General features: G+C 41.1%; 1 protein-coding gene across 1 annotated transcript; it reads right to left on the bottom strand.

Moving 5' to 3' along the window:
- Positions 1-267: 267 nt before the first annotated feature.
- Positions 268-14,033, bottom strand: CDCA2 (cell division cycle associated 2). Its single transcript, XM_015427786.1, has 13 exons — positions 13,878-14,033; positions 12,799-12,932; positions 10,254-10,365; positions 9,616-9,752; positions 8,367-8,457; positions 6,806-7,035; positions 5,496-5,574; positions 5,147-5,349; positions 4,100-4,166; positions 3,342-3,409; positions 2,922-3,062; positions 2,109-2,289; positions 268-1,184 (listed from the first exon to the last, which is right to left on the bottom strand). Exons 1-13 carry the CDS (start codon positions 13,963-13,965, stop codon positions 268-270), a joined length of 2,448 nt encoding a protein of 815 aa, XP_015283272.1. The 5' UTR covers positions 13,966-14,033.
- Positions 14,034-16,180: the final 2,147 nt, after the last annotated feature.

The following is a 16,180-nucleotide window of genomic DNA, read 5'->3' as shown; positions in this document are numbered from 1 at the left end:
TTATTCAATCAGCAATCTTTTGATTGATATTTGGCATGTACAAATGAATTCTGGCTAACATCCATTAATCTTTTCTGCTACTGGAATTCCAGACATGTTAATGGAGCTGCTATGAAAAAATTCAGCCACTTTGAGAATGGGGGCGAGGAACAGATAAAATGAATATTTTTTATCATTAAAATTTTTCAAAAGCTGTTTAGAATCCTTGGTAACACTTGATCGCTTTTATACCCAAGGCTTGCTCTTCTGTATGTATGACATGCTATTTTAATTTTCTCCCTGACCCTGAGAATAAATGCTCTTCCTTTTCTTCCTTGATCTGCAATGCTCAACTCCAACACGAGCACTTTTCTGATCCTCCATCATTGGTGTGAGAATATGGACCAAGTTTTCTTGCTCTGGATGCAGCATCTCTGATCCTGGATGACAGAAGGCACATGACTTTCTCCTGGCTTTGTAGTCAGAACTCACCAGAGCCTGATCCACAGAATCATTAGTGGATACTGAAATCCATGCAAGGCCTTCACTTTCTGCATTTTTAAGCTGCCTCATGCTGCGTCTCACTCGTTTTTGAGTACTACTGGTTACGCTTCTGAAAGATTCCTCGATAGCATACAGTACCTCATTTAAGAATCCAGAATCGTTTACTGTCTGAGGCATACAAGGTAGTTCTATACTACCTCTAGAAACACTGGGATCGTTTCTAGGTGTTTCCGCTTGAAAATCCTCAACACTGGGGAGGTAGCGGGTGATTCTTCTGCTTCTCCTTGGAAATCTTTTAACGTTCACGCAGATGTCACCTCCACTTGGCTGCTCTACTGCAGAATCTGCAATGGGAAGTGAAGCTTCTTTACTGTTTTTTTCACCAGTTCTTTGCAGGTTTTGTAAACACAGTTCCATCTCACTCTCACTTGAATAGTCGCTTTTCAGCATTTGTCCATTTAAGGCATTCTTTAAGTCTTTAGGAGAATCGTTATCAAGTGGCTCCAAAGGAAATGTGATTGGTGTGTCGTTTGGAACAGTATCTTGCAGTTGTAAGAATGAGCATGAGTCCGTGTCAGGTAAGGCATCTTCCTTCACAGCACTTAGGTCGAAATGCAGGTAGTTACCACCCTCTTCTGTACTATGCAATATGCTATTTGTCTCTTCGGGTGTTTCATGTACGAGGCTGGAACAAGAACGATCTAGGAAAGTTGCAATTAGAGAAGGAACTTGATTGTGTTTTAACTGTTGAGTACCAGGTAAAGTCATAGGTTGAATTCATACACAACAAGCTTATTATTAGAAGACCTTAACTATAATTTCGTGTAATGTCTGAATTAAGAAATCACAATTACAGCCACTGCAACACCTCTGGAGGCTACTGCACCTAAAGATGGATGGGCAAAACAGACAGCTCAAAACCATGGTTTGCTTGACTGCTCTTCCAAAGGAATCGTGGTTTTGAGTTCTAAAAAAATGATTAGAACAAACCATGTTTTACTAAGAAATAACCCTTGTATTTGGAAATCAAAGACCGGTATTTCAACAATGCAACTGTTTCAAGTTTTTCAGAGGATTTCTTACATTTTGCAGCAAAGATGATCAAGATGATCTTGGCCCTCCTAACTATATTGGATTACAGTTGACATTCTACCAGCTTTATGTCATCATGTGCCAGAAATAAGCCATCAGGACTTTCAGAGTTTCTCACTGCAGCTTAATTTTAAAATGTTTTGATGCATAACAGTTTGTATAACCAGTTTAACAAAGAACAGGTCAATATAAAGGGTTGTCGTTTGGGTCTTCCATAAACCTCCTTGGCCTCCCATTTTCTCTGCCTTCTCTTCAGTTTTCTGGCTTAGCTGCTTTGATATCGTATAGGACTTAGACAGCCACAGCCCTGGGGCAGGCTGCTGACTGCTAAGGGTTGCTAGAGAGACCTCAGAATTCAAATTCCAAAGTCCATGAGTAATTATTTTTAGGAATAAACTGTGCAAGTATTGTTGTAGCATCATAGATTTTTAAACTTCAGAGCCTTGCGATGGAAAAGGACATTACTGCTTAGGCCAGCATGCGATTTACAATTTATCAGAAACCAGAAAAGCAACCAATGGGTACACACATACCTAAGATGGAAACTGATGATTCTGGTGTGCTTTGATAAGATGAAATAAGGGAAATATCTTCTGTCATCTCAGGAATTGGACTCAAGAGAGGCTTCTTGGACACCGTTTCATAATGCCCATGAAATACTTTTTGTGTCTTTTTTTTCCTTTTCCTCTTTCCAAATGCTTTGCGCCTAGAAGCCTGCAGATATTCAGAAGACAGCATAGAAGGGTGTATTTCAGTGGCACTGGATGTAGTGATGGCCACTAGCATAGACAGCTTTACAAGGGGATTAGACAGATTCATGAAGGATAGGCCCATTAATGGTGACGAAGGGACCCACCACATCTGGAGGCACTAAACCTCTGTACTAGTGCTACAAAGCAACCTGGCCTCTAAAACTCTGTTAGTGGCCAACCAGTAGCCTTGGAAGGCTATGCGAACCAGAACGTGCTAGATCACTAGGTTGATCCAGCAGGGCACCTCTCATATTCTTAGAGATGTTCAATATATAGTAAGATATTTGGAGAACAGCACACACACAAAATAACAGGATACACTAAAAGAAATATAGGATCAAATATCAAGAAATTAACCCAGCTATTAGCCTAATATCCTTCCAATACTGCATTTCACAAGTTTAATATACTAACAAATGGCAAATTTAAGAACAGCTGTCTGAGCAGGATTCTCTAATCAAGACAACCTTCATTCAAAAGATTGATATTCTGAATATATTTTGCAAATCCAGTACTAATTCCAAGCAAATTAAATTGCACAAAAAGCCCACAGGCAGAACAGAACTCTCACATCTGCAATTTAAATGTACGTACAGGTGTTTTTTTAGAAGACTTTGTTACAGAGTTTTCATTTTGGAATTTTCTAGGGTTTGGGACTTCACTGGTAGTACGAGTCTTCTTGGTTCGCATTTGTCTTGTAAGGCTGACACTCGTTTCTTCTACTTTGTTGACCTGCTAGTAGGAACCATCCATTAAAGAAGTCAAGCAGTAAGTCTACAGGCTACTACATTATAAAGATTACTTTTTAGTGTCGATTGTACATAATATATACAAAAGGAAATATGTTTATAAGCGCCATTACCCACAGCTAGAACTGAGAGAAGGGAACATTAAAATCCCTGTTTTCTTATAATTTTTACTAGTTTTTAAAAAAGTAATACATTTCCTGTCTCCGTTTATTACTAATTGTAAGTTATGACCATAACGTAAACACTGAAAGACAATTTTACTCACCTTTCTAGCAGAGGACCGAGTGGCTCTAATGCATGCAGCATGGAGATCAGGAGAACTTACTTTTGTTTCTAAAATAGAGAATAAAAACTCAGATTACATCCATATGTTGATACTGCATCCCAGACATGTTTGCATATGTTTAGTTCACGGCATAACATGCAATGGGCTTCTGACAATGCCTTTACCTAAAAGATTGCATTTTTTTGGTAGAAACATTCCAATATCCATGCCGATACTTCAGTGCAGATATGGAGGACAATTCTTGCTTTGCAATGAAAGAAAAATATGTGATCCTCAATCTATGCCTACAGCAATACGCATTTAGTAAACGTCATGAATTTACCTTGGTAGGCCAGAACTACTACTATATGGCAGTTACAGTTTAGCATTTAGATTCACAAATTATAAACCACACTTAGTACATACGTAAAGCATAAAGAAGAGCTGTTCACAGTTGATGTTGGGCAGAAAACAGCATCGACAGCCAATTAATAAGTTACTACTGTGGCATGAAAACCATTTCAGCAAGGTTCTGCTCCACATCACACTGGAACATCTGTAAACAGAAACCATACTGTGCCCCTTGCCAGCCAAATGGGCATAAGTAACCAGTTTCCGTTGGCCCATCCACTCATGTATTGATACGACTGACCTAACATGGGTCTGAGGCATACTGAAGCAGCTATTACCTCCCCAAAGTAACGTGTGAATGCACCACCTCTGTATCTACCTTGTGATAATAAAACACACCCCTTTACCTTCCATATCACCTGAGTTCACAACAGATTCAATGGTGGAAACTACCTCTGATGTCTCTTGAAGACCCTGTAATAAAAGCAGCAAATTCAAACACGCAGTTTGAACAAAACACAAATATACATGGTACAAAATACTGAGGGAAGGGCTAATGTATTGTAATCTAAGTACAGCAATCTAACTCCATAGCATTAAAATCACAAGCCTGTCAGCATCTAACATCAAATGCTCACAAGCCTCGGTCTTTAGGTCTCAACATTTTTTATTTTAAAAATCTGCTTATTTCCTTCTTTTAAAAATGCTTTTTATGTTTGTAAAATATGGTTTGGTGAGCTCAAAAGCCAGCGAAATGTTTTGTGTTATTTGGTTGGCCCTAACAAAACTCATTACATGTTTTTTATTCTGGAATTTACATGGGCCAGTACAATGATCTACAACTTTAGTATACCTGACCAATTCAGTTTCAAAATCTGAACAGGCAGATACAGCAGTTATTGACACTGCACAACATTCTGAGGCAGTGGTTCAGTTCAACCATCACACCAAACAACAGTTGGCATCAAGCCACAGCTTGCAAGTACCATTGTTTAGAACCAAGTCACAATCTGAGCACCTAATTTACCAACTTTGGAAGCCAGAGCTGCTTGTCTGTTTTCTGCCTACTCAGTACACACATCTCCAATTCGGCCATTTCACACCAAACCATGGCTGGCAACCTGTTTTTATATCATGATTGCTGCTTTGCCCGTCAATCAAAACCCATGGTTGGTTAATTCAAACTATCATGCAAAGCTCACAGTTAGGCTTCACAAGCCGTGCTTGTGCCAGCGCTAAACCCGACTCAGGAAGACCATGCAAGCATTCCGGTATTAAAAGGCACAAGATGTAAAAAACAGAACTTCTAGTGAATACATGCATGGAAAAAAATGCTGCTCACATCAGAACTTGCTATCTAAGCTTATCAAAGAGAAAGTGGGGAGGGGAAAGATTCCAAGCATCAAAAACAGTACAGAACTACTTTGAAGATTTTTGGGAGCTACATGACTTACATCATCACTGTCAAAATTTGGTTGGGACAAGGTTGTTTTGATGGGAGTTGTGTTAAAAGAGCTGTCATTTCTTGTTGCAGATGGACTGAATGATGCTTCTCCACTATGTACTGGTGTATCTACAGGTTGAAATGCGTCAAATACTTTCACATCTACCTCTTTGTTGTGTGCCTCCATTTTGTCAATTGGTCTGGTACTTCTTTCTGTAACATATTATTTGCATGTTAAAGTTCTGTTGACAAAGACTTTGACCATTTTATGTTCGGCATTTCTACTTGAGTCAATGAAACTTCAGTAGGACAGTATTCAGAAACAGTTCTGGTTGGGGGCTGGGAGGGGGATTTTGAACCTGTTTGCACTGGATCACGGCTTTGGAAGACTGACAGCTCTTCACTTCCTTTTCTCGTATTGGTATAATCAAGATGTCCCTATAAAACAGTAAGCAGTAATATCATTATTATTTCTAAGAATGCTTTTATATATTGTCTCTTCCTATTGGATCTAGCCAATAGGTAACTCCTAACTGATTATGTAAAACCTGATAACAGATGGGTATACATGGGGAAGTATATGCATCGATTCATGCACCAATGATCAGAATAAAAGCTTTGGCTTGTGATCTAAAAGTTAATCTACAACAGACCACATAGTACTATTATACTCAGTTATTTCATTGTAAAAGCTATTTCTGGCCATTAAAAATCGCAAACTTCAACAACGTAAATAATTTAATTATGAAAAGGCCCAGTTTCAAAATACCCTACACAGAATCAGTCCTCAGAACTCTTTTTAAGCACATAGCTAGGTCACAATATAGAAAAGTGGAGGAAAAAATGTAGCTGCCCCCCATCCATACTTCAAACCACACAATTACTATCACAGATGATCGTGAAATCTAGAACAGCCACCACCACATATGCATTCAAAGCGTACTGCTGCCTAGCAATAATTTCACAAGTCTGTGGTTTATCCTGAAAAAAATGCTGCTGTTAACACTCCATATTTATAATTTGTGGGATCACAGGAGGCTATGTGGATAATGTGCCTTGAGATATTATGTGAACTGGTCAAGGGCATTACAAGTTCCGGCAATGGAGCTTTTAAGGGACAATGGAAAGCGAATTCAGCAAGGACATAGGGGCGGATTAACAGGGCATGCCCCAAAGTTCACAGTTTTCTCTCCCTCCCCTTCCCTTTTGAGCTACGGGTTCAGGATGGAGAGCAATCATGCCTGATAACAACAGGTACAGAGTCAATGGTGAACATCACTTATCATCCATGATCTGACTCTGGATGAGATGAGTGACCTTGCATGTAACACAAAGAATTAACAGGGCCCAACTTGCCCCAGATGGCTCCTATTGGGCATCCTGCTCAGCGTTGACCAAAAAAAGGGAGAACATAATTATCTGTAGAAAATATATTAATCTGTATTTTAAAAGGCAATCAGTGCAGAATTTTCCAGTCACTGAATGCACATTTCTAGTGCTTGAGGCCTGGAAGAGACTGGAAATTCCATTAGTACTGCTGAAAGTGACTGGTACAGTACAGAGACTGAGCCGGCCAAATGGACTCTAAACTTAAACTGAAGCGGAAGCATTTTCGCTAACTACCATAGGTATTTGGAAAGCAGAATGCTACATACCTAAGCACACTCACCTTCATATCTTCAGCTAACATCCCTACTGGTGTTTTCTTCAGAACAGAACGAAGACAGGAGCTATCACGGTACGTGGACAGAAACTGTCCTTTCTGCAGTGGGGTAATAGGTGGCTTGGTTTCATCAAATATTTCCAGGCTCTGTTTCTCTGCAAATCTGACCTTCTTACAGCTTTGTTGTGATATAGTACAGGTACTTAATTCTTCATTAGTGTTTTGAGATCGAATACCTTTAGAACAAAAAGTTAGCCAGCAAGTTGGTGTGTTTACTTAGTTCTGTTTCTCCTATTAGTACTATACAGGCAAATTCTTACAAATACAGTACCAAAACAATCCAGTGACTTTTAGGTATAGGGGAAATGGGGTAGCATTTTCTTGTAGGGTTGCCCAAGAAGCTAAGATCACATAGCACTGGAATTTTTATGCTACTGTTTATAACTGGTGGTCCCCTGCCTTGATGAAAACGGCACATGAGCACAATAGCTCATTTTGGAGAGATGCTATGGCTCTCATTCTGACACAATTCAGTACTTTCTGGTGGCTTAGAAGGAGCTAAGTGGTGGGAGAAAAGGGCTGACTGAGGAGTTCTGGTCATTGACAGGTAGTTGCTGAATCTGTGGAGGGTTCATAACTTTTGTGGTGGATTGAGCAAGTGTTGAGGGCAGCTGCTCCAGTTCCTTGGAGAGTTTAAATTATATGTGTACATTTTGGGGTGAACCTCTCTCAGGGAGGAAGAAACCCTGCTTCACACACAAAAATGCTTACAGGGTTGCAGAGAAAAAAGCTGCTGATCTAGTGTAGTGGGGAAGTGTATTTTCAGAAAGGGAAGAGGACCCCGGGGATTACTTGTGGTGGGGATGGGGGATACACAGGAAGTTTCTCTAAGGTGGGAGGCATACTCAAGGTAGATTACACATATTGAGTCAGTACGGTCAATAAAATGGGACATTCACACCGCTCCCTATGTACCAATGAAAGGATACCAAAAATCGCAGTTAGGTGGGGGAGCAGAATGATGCTGTACTGAAGGATAAGCTTTCTGAAGTTGGCATTAGCAAATTTTACCAGTTTTGGGGTCTAAATTACCCCCAACTTAAGGCTTTTGCTTCTAAAATTATGTCTCTATTTGGGACAACGTATGTGAACAGTTCTTCTCTGTAATAAGTGTCAATTAATCAGAGGTATGGTCTCAGCTTACAGATACACACCTAAACAGCACACTCAAGATTGCCACAGCACAGATGTTGACTCCAGATTTTGATGCAATAATTCAGAGCGAGGCGTGTCAGTTATCAAAGACTGTTAAGTATAAGAAATACTGTACGGGTGTTAATGTTTTAAGTATGCTTGTATTTTGAGTAAAAAAAAATGATACCATTAATTGGGTATGCTTATATCTTTTATAAAGTTTATATCACTGGTACCCCACATTACATTTTATGGCACAAATGGCCCAGCCCAACAAAGTGACATTTATGTGAGATTCAGCTTTTGTAACAAATTACTTCCAGGAGGAGTGCTGTTTAGATAAGTCTGTAAAAATGTAGCAGTTAATTCTTACCACGTGCTGTATTTGAGATGCCTGCAGCTGGAGTAGCTTCCAACAGTAAACATCGAGATTCTACAGTATTTGGGTGCAGGACTGGAATTTCCTAGGAGTAGCAATTAAGACTATTCAGACTTGATGTAACATTTTAGTTTACATGACTGAAATACTGACCACACAACAGAAACAGAATAGAAACACATGGGGGTGGGGGAAATGGGTCAGGGAGCTGGTTAAGTGACACTTCCATGGAGGATCTTCCATTGCATCAGACAATCCACTAGATGTACTTTTCAAGGCTGAAAGAATGTAAGAACAAGAAGCCAAGGAAAGCACCATCTGCTCTACAACTGCTGGACCTCCTCCTGAGAATAAACAAGTCCTTCTTTAGTTTCTACAAGATAATAGGAAAGTGGAGGTGGTTCCCACTGCAGTGAAAGAGGTTTGTCCTCTCTAACATACCCCCAAACCTTTTCTTGCACAGACAGTCCTCCGATCTCAAACAACTCCTCACCCACAATACTACAACATCTCATTTGAACATGGACACCGGTACCAGAGCTTGCAATAAACCCAGATGCCAACTTTGCTGCCACATACACTCAGACAACACAATCACTAGACCTAACAACATTAATTATTCACACACTCATCTTCTAACATTGTATATGTCATTAAATGCCAACAACACCCTTCGGTTTTCTAGACAGGTAAAAGGTAAAGGTTCCCTTGCTCGAAAGCCAGCCGAATCCGACTCTAGGGTTGCGGTGCTCATCTCCGTTTCAAAGCCGAAGAGCCAGCGCTGTCCGAAGACGTTTCCGTGGTCATGTGGCCAGCATGACTAAACACCAAGGCGCACGGAACGCTGTTACCTTCCCACCAAAGTGGTACCTATTTATCTACTTGCAATTTCTTGCTTTCAAACTGCTAGGTTGGCAGGAGCTGGAACTAGAGATGGGAGCTCACTGACTCCATCATGCGGCACACTCGGGTCTCGAACTGCTGAACTACTGACCTTCCACAGCCTGCAGTAAAACCCTACGCCAAAGGATAAATGGACACAAATCTGACATCAAGAACCATAGGACTGAGAAACCTGCAGGAGAACACTTCAGCCTTCCAGGACATTTAATGGGTGACCTCAAAGTAGCTGTTTTATTGCAAAGGAACTTCAGGAGCACACTAGAAAGGGAAAGAACATCCTTGACAAAAGCTTTTAAATGCTTAGAAAAAAATACAGATTCTACTGTCTGTACTCGTGTACCTGAGTATCAGCTGAATTCTTTTCTCCATTGGTGGATTTACAGTTTAGACTTTCCTCAAGAACAACTGCCTTATATTCTGATGGTCCCACTTGGTCCAGTTGCGACTGTTCATGTGATCTTTTGCCAGCTTTCTTTGCTACATTTAAGATATTTTAAAACATGTACATTACTATAAACACATGAAGTTGCCTTATGACAAGTCACGTAATCTGTCCATTTTACTAAATATTTTCTATCAGACTGACTGTGGCTTTCCAGAGTCTTAGGCAAAGAAAACTCTTCCCAGGAGTTATCTGACATCTGGGGCCAGGGCTTGAACTGTAGACTTGCCACTCGCAAAGCAGGATACTGGCATGCCAAGTGCTTCAAACTTTCCTTATATCACTAAATTATTAAGATAGGCAACATGCAAAGCCATGACCAAGGTACTCAATAAGCTATATCAAAAAATCCTACTGTAATCAGGTACTCAGTAAAAGTTACAATCCTAAGCAGAACTAAACCTTTCTAAACCCATTAAGTTCAACGGACTTAAAAAGGTAACTCTTCTTAGGATTGTACTGTTAAGTTCCAAGTATGGCAAATTTTGTAAATGGCAAACACCAAACATATTTTAGGTTAAGATTTCCTTACTTACAGGTGTAGGGTGTATGGATCATTTCTTCCGCAGCTTCTTCAAATGCCTGAAAGGATGACTGGAAGGCAGCTATTTTATCTTTCAATAAAAGATTTCGTTGAAAAGGACTGGCCTATTTAAAAAAAAGCATAATAAGGAGATTTCTGAACCAAACATTACAAACCTAATAAAAGCAAAAGATTTTGTTGCAGAACGGCCTTGGTTTGATAGTTACATTATTAATCCTCACACCTTCCAAGGAGCTCAGGGAATATACATGGGAGGTTATCGTACTTCATTTTCACAATAACCAAATGAGAGGGGTCAGGTAGAGTGAATGTGACTCACCAAGTCACGTCTTATTTTACAAAATTTACACCCTACTTTTCCACTCTCATAAGGGTCATCATGGTGACTAAGGGTTCAAACCTATGTCCCCCCCCCAGTCCAGATCCAGCACTCTAACCCAGGGGTGTTGAACTCATTTGTTATGAGGGCCGGATCTGACATAAATGGGACTTTGTGGGGCCAGGCCATGTGTGTCATAAAATGTAGTGCTAGGAAGCAGAGATATAAACTTTATAAAACACAAGATATTATTTTTCACTTTGTATTTTAAGTGAAACATGCTTAAAAGTCTTGCAATATTTGTTTATTTAACAATCTGTTAACTGACATCTCCCAAACCTCCCTCCCATAAGATACCTGCATAAAATGGAAAGGTGGGGGAATAGTGGGGTTTGGCAATGCAATTCTGAAAATAAAACATCAAGAAAAAGCACAAGGATCACAGCAGAAACTAAAAATATAAACAATATAAAATGCTCTGAGCCTAGAAACATAAAATGGTTGGGCATGGCAAGCTTCTCCTCTCCCCCTCAGGTCTACTCAGAGTGGCAGTGACTCTGCAGTGTAATGTCCCCCTTTGGCTGTGGGTTCCCAGGTTAGAGTACTCACTCAGGCACCCATTCTCAAGTCCATTCAGCAGACAAGCTGGCTCAAAACATCAACCCTGTATTTGCAAGGAGACAACTCCAGCAAGCAACAGCTTCAACTACACAAACACTGGAGAATGAAACTTCTTGAGCTCCACTCCACTGAAATACATTGCAGCACAGACAAAGTTGCAAAGAAAATGTGGAATGGATTTCCTATTAAGGTCTCTGGACCCAGATAGACTACTCTGGGACTTGAATGACAGCCACCAGAGTGAAATGACAGTAACTGGGAGTAGCAGAAGCATTCTGGTATTGGAATGAGGGCCCCCAGAGTGGAATTCCATTTCCAGAATGCTGCTGCTGCTCCCAGGAGCTGTCATTCCACTCTGCACCCTGTCATTCCAGTCCCAGAGCATTGTTTATATTGCTGGAAACAATCCCAGAGTAGTCTATCTGGGTGCAGAGACCTTAATGGAAAAATACATTCTGTATTTCCTTTGTAACTTTGCAAGCCCAGAAGAGCTTTCTGCCGAAGCAGGCAAAAACAAGAGGAAGCTTCAAATAGGGAGGACAGGAGAGGGAGGAGAGGGGAAGAAAAGAGCCACTGCCTGATTGAAGCCATGGGCGGGCCACTTCCAGCCCACAGTCCTTAAGTTTGACCCCTGCTCTAACCAATACCATATACAATACCAGTTATACCATATACAAAGGAAAAGTTATTTCTAAAGCACTCTACCATACCCTCTAACTTGCTACTTCCCCCATTCCATTATACTTCAAATGTTTAGCTTTACCATTATCATGCTATTGCGTACTAGAACTTGGTATATATATTGTCTTATTAGCATTTTTTTTAGGTTTATAGAAGACATAAATAAGGCACAGACTGTAAGAATTTGTTATTCAGTTGTAGGATGGGAAAAGCCAAATTTACAGCAGTTCTGGAAAACTAATTTTAAGCCCAGTTTTCCTTTTTACCTATCCTTCCCACCACCCACCCCCGTTTGAATTTAGCACACTGTATTTCAATCAAGATATGGTACTGTTACTTTAAATTTTAATTACTCTATTTTAAAGGTCCCCAAGTACACCCTCTTATGTCCTTCAGTATAACAAACAGGGAAACAGCAAAGCAACAGACTTTGGGTTACCATTGCTGTGATGGCAAAATTGCCATAAAGCCCATTGTCAATAAAAGGCATAGACTTTGTTGATAGCAGTTCCACAGGATAGAGGATTGGTGTAACAGGCTGCATTCTTGCCATAGTTTTTGCAAGAGACTGCCTCCACATAAGCTTTCATTCTGCTAACACCACTGGTAACACAATTTATATGGTACCTTTTTCAGACAATCTCTCACATCACTTTTGGGAAATGGGCAGGACTAATGGTAAAGTCAGATTTTCATCAGCAAAAACATGAAAACCCTTGCTCATGGTCTCAAAGATTGCTGTATACCATCTCATACTTTAAAAAGGCCAGCAGTCTGTGTTTTTGCCCAGGGGGATTACATACTTCACACCCTTTCAGCATTCAAGCTAGGCTTCACCAAGAATCAAATAACATCCATTTTCAAACATCTTCAAGCAAGCCACTCCATTCCCATCCCAGGGATATCATATTCTTACCTGTGAAGGAGAATCTTCAGTCCTCATTCTTTTTCGGTGAGCAATATATCTGATAAGAGCATTATTTTCCGGAGAACCCCGTACTCCAATTGTAGATTGCCGCCTTAATTTGTTTAATATGCTTTTGTCCCTCCCTGAAAGAAAAGACAGTCTATTGTGAACATTCAGTGAAGCTGAAAAGAATGGTAGACCTCCTGGTAATAAAGCAACAAAGCTAATACACTTGTTTTGCATTTCAGCAGCAGTTTCATATTTGAAAGTCTGCCTTCACTAAAGGAAAGAAAACACCATACCACCCAACCAATGTGTTACAACTGCACAACCCCAGAACTTAGATAAAAGTGAAGGGAAATTTTTAAACGCTTGCAGTCCATGCACAGTGAGCTATTGTGTGTTTCATATAGACAGTAGGCTAATTCAAAACCCATCCCTCTCACACCAATTTCGAAGAAAATTAAACAGCAGTGAAAGCATACCAAAGCTGTCAATTACAAAACGGTCTCAGCCTAGTTTCTGTAAAAGATTGTTCAGCTGGTTTGTAAGATCTGTGGAAAGGAGCTGTATGAGACAGAAGGAAAGATGTACAAGAAGGCAGAGATCTGAAAGGACACAAGGGAGGATCACTGAAGGAAAGGAGCAGTCTAATGAGCTATGGGAACTTAAGTGAATGGCAGGTGTGCAAAACATATCTGGAGAAAAGGGGTTGGGAAGGTCAGGATGCCAGATTCTGAGGGGCTTCTGTGCCTTTAAGAGTTATATGGAAGGGAGAATTCTGGCTGCTTTTACTTTTACCATTACCACATTATAACCAAGTAATTTTAAGGAGTCAGTGAGGGCAGAGAAGTTATGGACTACTGAATTTGACATACAGGTCTGAACTAACCAGCCTATTCTTTGGCTGAAGGCTTCCAGTGCTGTTCTGGATTGTTTTGTTTACATAGTTTAGAAGTTACTACTGCTCAATATATCCCAAATACTCAACAATTCACAGCTACTGTTAATTCCTACATAAATTATGCAGAATGCCATCTGCACAAAAGACGCCTTATGAATCTATTTCTGACATCCACAGCTCTTACCTTGATGTTTTGTAAAAGATTCTGGTGTAATTCCAAAATCAGCTGCTGTCAGAACAGAATAGTCTATAGGTGTCGCCTGGCTGATCATTTCAGTGTTTGTTTTTCTTTCTCCTTCACCCTTATCAGAAGTTACAGAGTTTGAATTTCCCCCCAAATTTGGTTTATCTACAGGAGGAGGGCTTCCCAAGCTGCTCATTGTCATAGAGAATGTAAATGCATTTGTTGGTACATTTCCTTTTGCAAAGTTTGATGAGTGGTTTGAAGAGTGACAGTCTTTTTGTTTTGCACTGTTGAAGCAGACTCCACGTCCCAAGTATTGGTTGCATTCTGAAAGCACCTTCTTATTACTTAAGTTTTCCATTGGGAAAGTCTTTGTTGCTTTTGATCCATCAGCAGTACTAATCATTTCTTGAAGAGTATCAGCTCAGTCACCAGCAGTCCTGATTGTCTACACCAAGATGGTGCAAAGCTGTAGCTGCTCTGCTTTTGAGAGAAAACGTGAAAATATTAGCAAAGAACAATACAACTTTGTATTGTTCAAAACTGGAAGATAGTCTTATTAGCCCATTCGCGGGAAGGGCGGGGTAAAAATGCAAATAAATAAAATAAAAAAATTAATGGGCATTACAAAGCATTAAAGAAATCTTTACAAAAGTTGGGTCTTCTTTAGACCACAAATAAAATATATATAAATATGAAGGAAAGTAAATTTCTGAAGACTACTAATTTCCATGATCTTATTTCCAAGGCATATAACCCCCGCCCCCGGGGGGAGGAAAGGGGGGGGGGGGGGGGAGGGAGCGTGGCTATTTGCTCCGGAGCAAAATAACGTGCAGTTGCACGATCAGACATCCCGTCGAGGTCCCGTGTTTAGGGGGGAGGTGCCGATCACACGACCATCCTGCAGCACGACAAAGAAGCTGCGCGGCATGATCACACCAGCAATCGCTAGGCGCCGCTTCCGTGGCAAACGGGATTTTTTTTTTTAACTGAAGTTTGTGCGTACGCATGACCAAGCAATTGTATCTGCACATCCGAAGGCGGGTGGTGGGCTTACCGGAGAGGGCAACAGACGCTTCCGGACCCCAACAGAGCTCCGAGGCATAGGCAATGGAGAAGGAGGTGGGCCCCCTCGTCACAGCCACTCTAACCGCCTGCGTGACAGTGGCCATAGCGACCCTCCAGAGGCGGCAAGCCTGGCTGCACTGGGAGGGGGCCTCTTTGTGCGCATGCGCCGTTAGGCGCTTGTGCACATCTTGTGGAGACTTGAGGGGAAAAACCTGTTCGCGACGGGACATGGGCGGGCGCTGGATGCCACGGGATTCCACCAGAAACGCAATCAGGCGCCCGCCCTTGCCCTGCGGTTCCCGGAAACTAATACCTCGGAGGTACTAGTTTTTTACCCCGCATCTTTGGCGGGAAGCCTCGGGTTCGGCACGGGAGCTCTACGCTTCCCAGATGTGGTGGTGTGATCGTGCCCAGAAAATCCGCCTATCTTCCGTCTCTGTAGCGTGGCTAATGTTCTGTGTGACCGCAGCCATAGTTAGTTTAAGTTCACAGTTTGCCATTCCATATTTATTTAATTGAGCAGTAAATTAAGACAGGTTACCTAATAATTACGAAACAACTGATTTTTCAATGAGCACTTTTTCTGTGTGTTTCCTTAACTGATTTACTTGGGCATTGTGTTTAATGCCTACCATCTGGGTCTCCTAGCAGTGCTTGCTGAACCATTGTGTAGTCCCTGAAGAGCCTTCTTTTAGGAAGAGATGGCCAAAGTAGCAGAATGAATAGTCACCCTCCTTCCCTCACCAATGAGTAGTGACTCCTCATCCTGGCTCTCCCTGGAATGGTGTCTTCCTTCAACTGGTGGCTGAGATCTGTGATACAGCATCATGACATCTCTACATCCTCTCCCCCCCCACACACACACAAACAGTAAAAAAAATTAAACTTTTTGATGTTTGGATTTTTTTGCAAATCTGGACATTGTCCCAGGTTTGTAGAAAACATTGATTCACTGGATATGATTCCTAATCTACAGATTTAACAATCAGCATCTACAGTCACGTTCCAAATTACCTATAACAAGCTGAGACCCATGAGAAAGTTGCAGGGCATAGGAAAGCCACTGTCATAGGATCCCCAGGACTGCCTCCGCTTGCCTGCCTTCTTTCCTTGGGGTTGGGACCTGGTGGGGAAGGAAGGACAGGGAAAGAATTACCCCCCTTACACAACTTTCCTTCTAAGTGGGTATAGGGAATAATGGAAATAAGGGCAGTGCCTCTGCCTGGCTGGAGCTG

This window comes from Gekko japonicus, unplaced genomic scaffold (assembly GCF_001447785.1).
Source record: "Gekko japonicus isolate JY-2015 unplaced genomic scaffold, Gekko_japonicus_V1.1 scaffold498, whole genome shotgun sequence".
Classification (NCBI taxonomy): Eukaryota; Metazoa; Chordata; class Lepidosauria; order Squamata; family Gekkonidae; genus Gekko; species Gekko japonicus.
Note: the sequence above shows the minus strand (reverse complement) of the source record. Positions and strands in the feature narration are given on the sequence as shown.

Coding starts and splice junctions, on each gene's coding strand:
- CDCA2 (XM_015427786.1), bottom strand. CDS start 13,965: ATGATCAGCCAGGCGACACCTATAGACTATTCTGTTCTGACAGCAGCT. Junction 12,933..13,877: donor ATCTTTTACAAAACATCAAG/GTAAGAGCTGTG, acceptor CTTTTCTTTCAG/GGAGGGACAAAAGCATATTA. Junction 3,410..4,099: donor GAACTCAGGTGATATGGAAG/GTAAAGGGGTGT, acceptor TCTCTATTTTAG/AAACAAAAGTAAGTTCTCCT.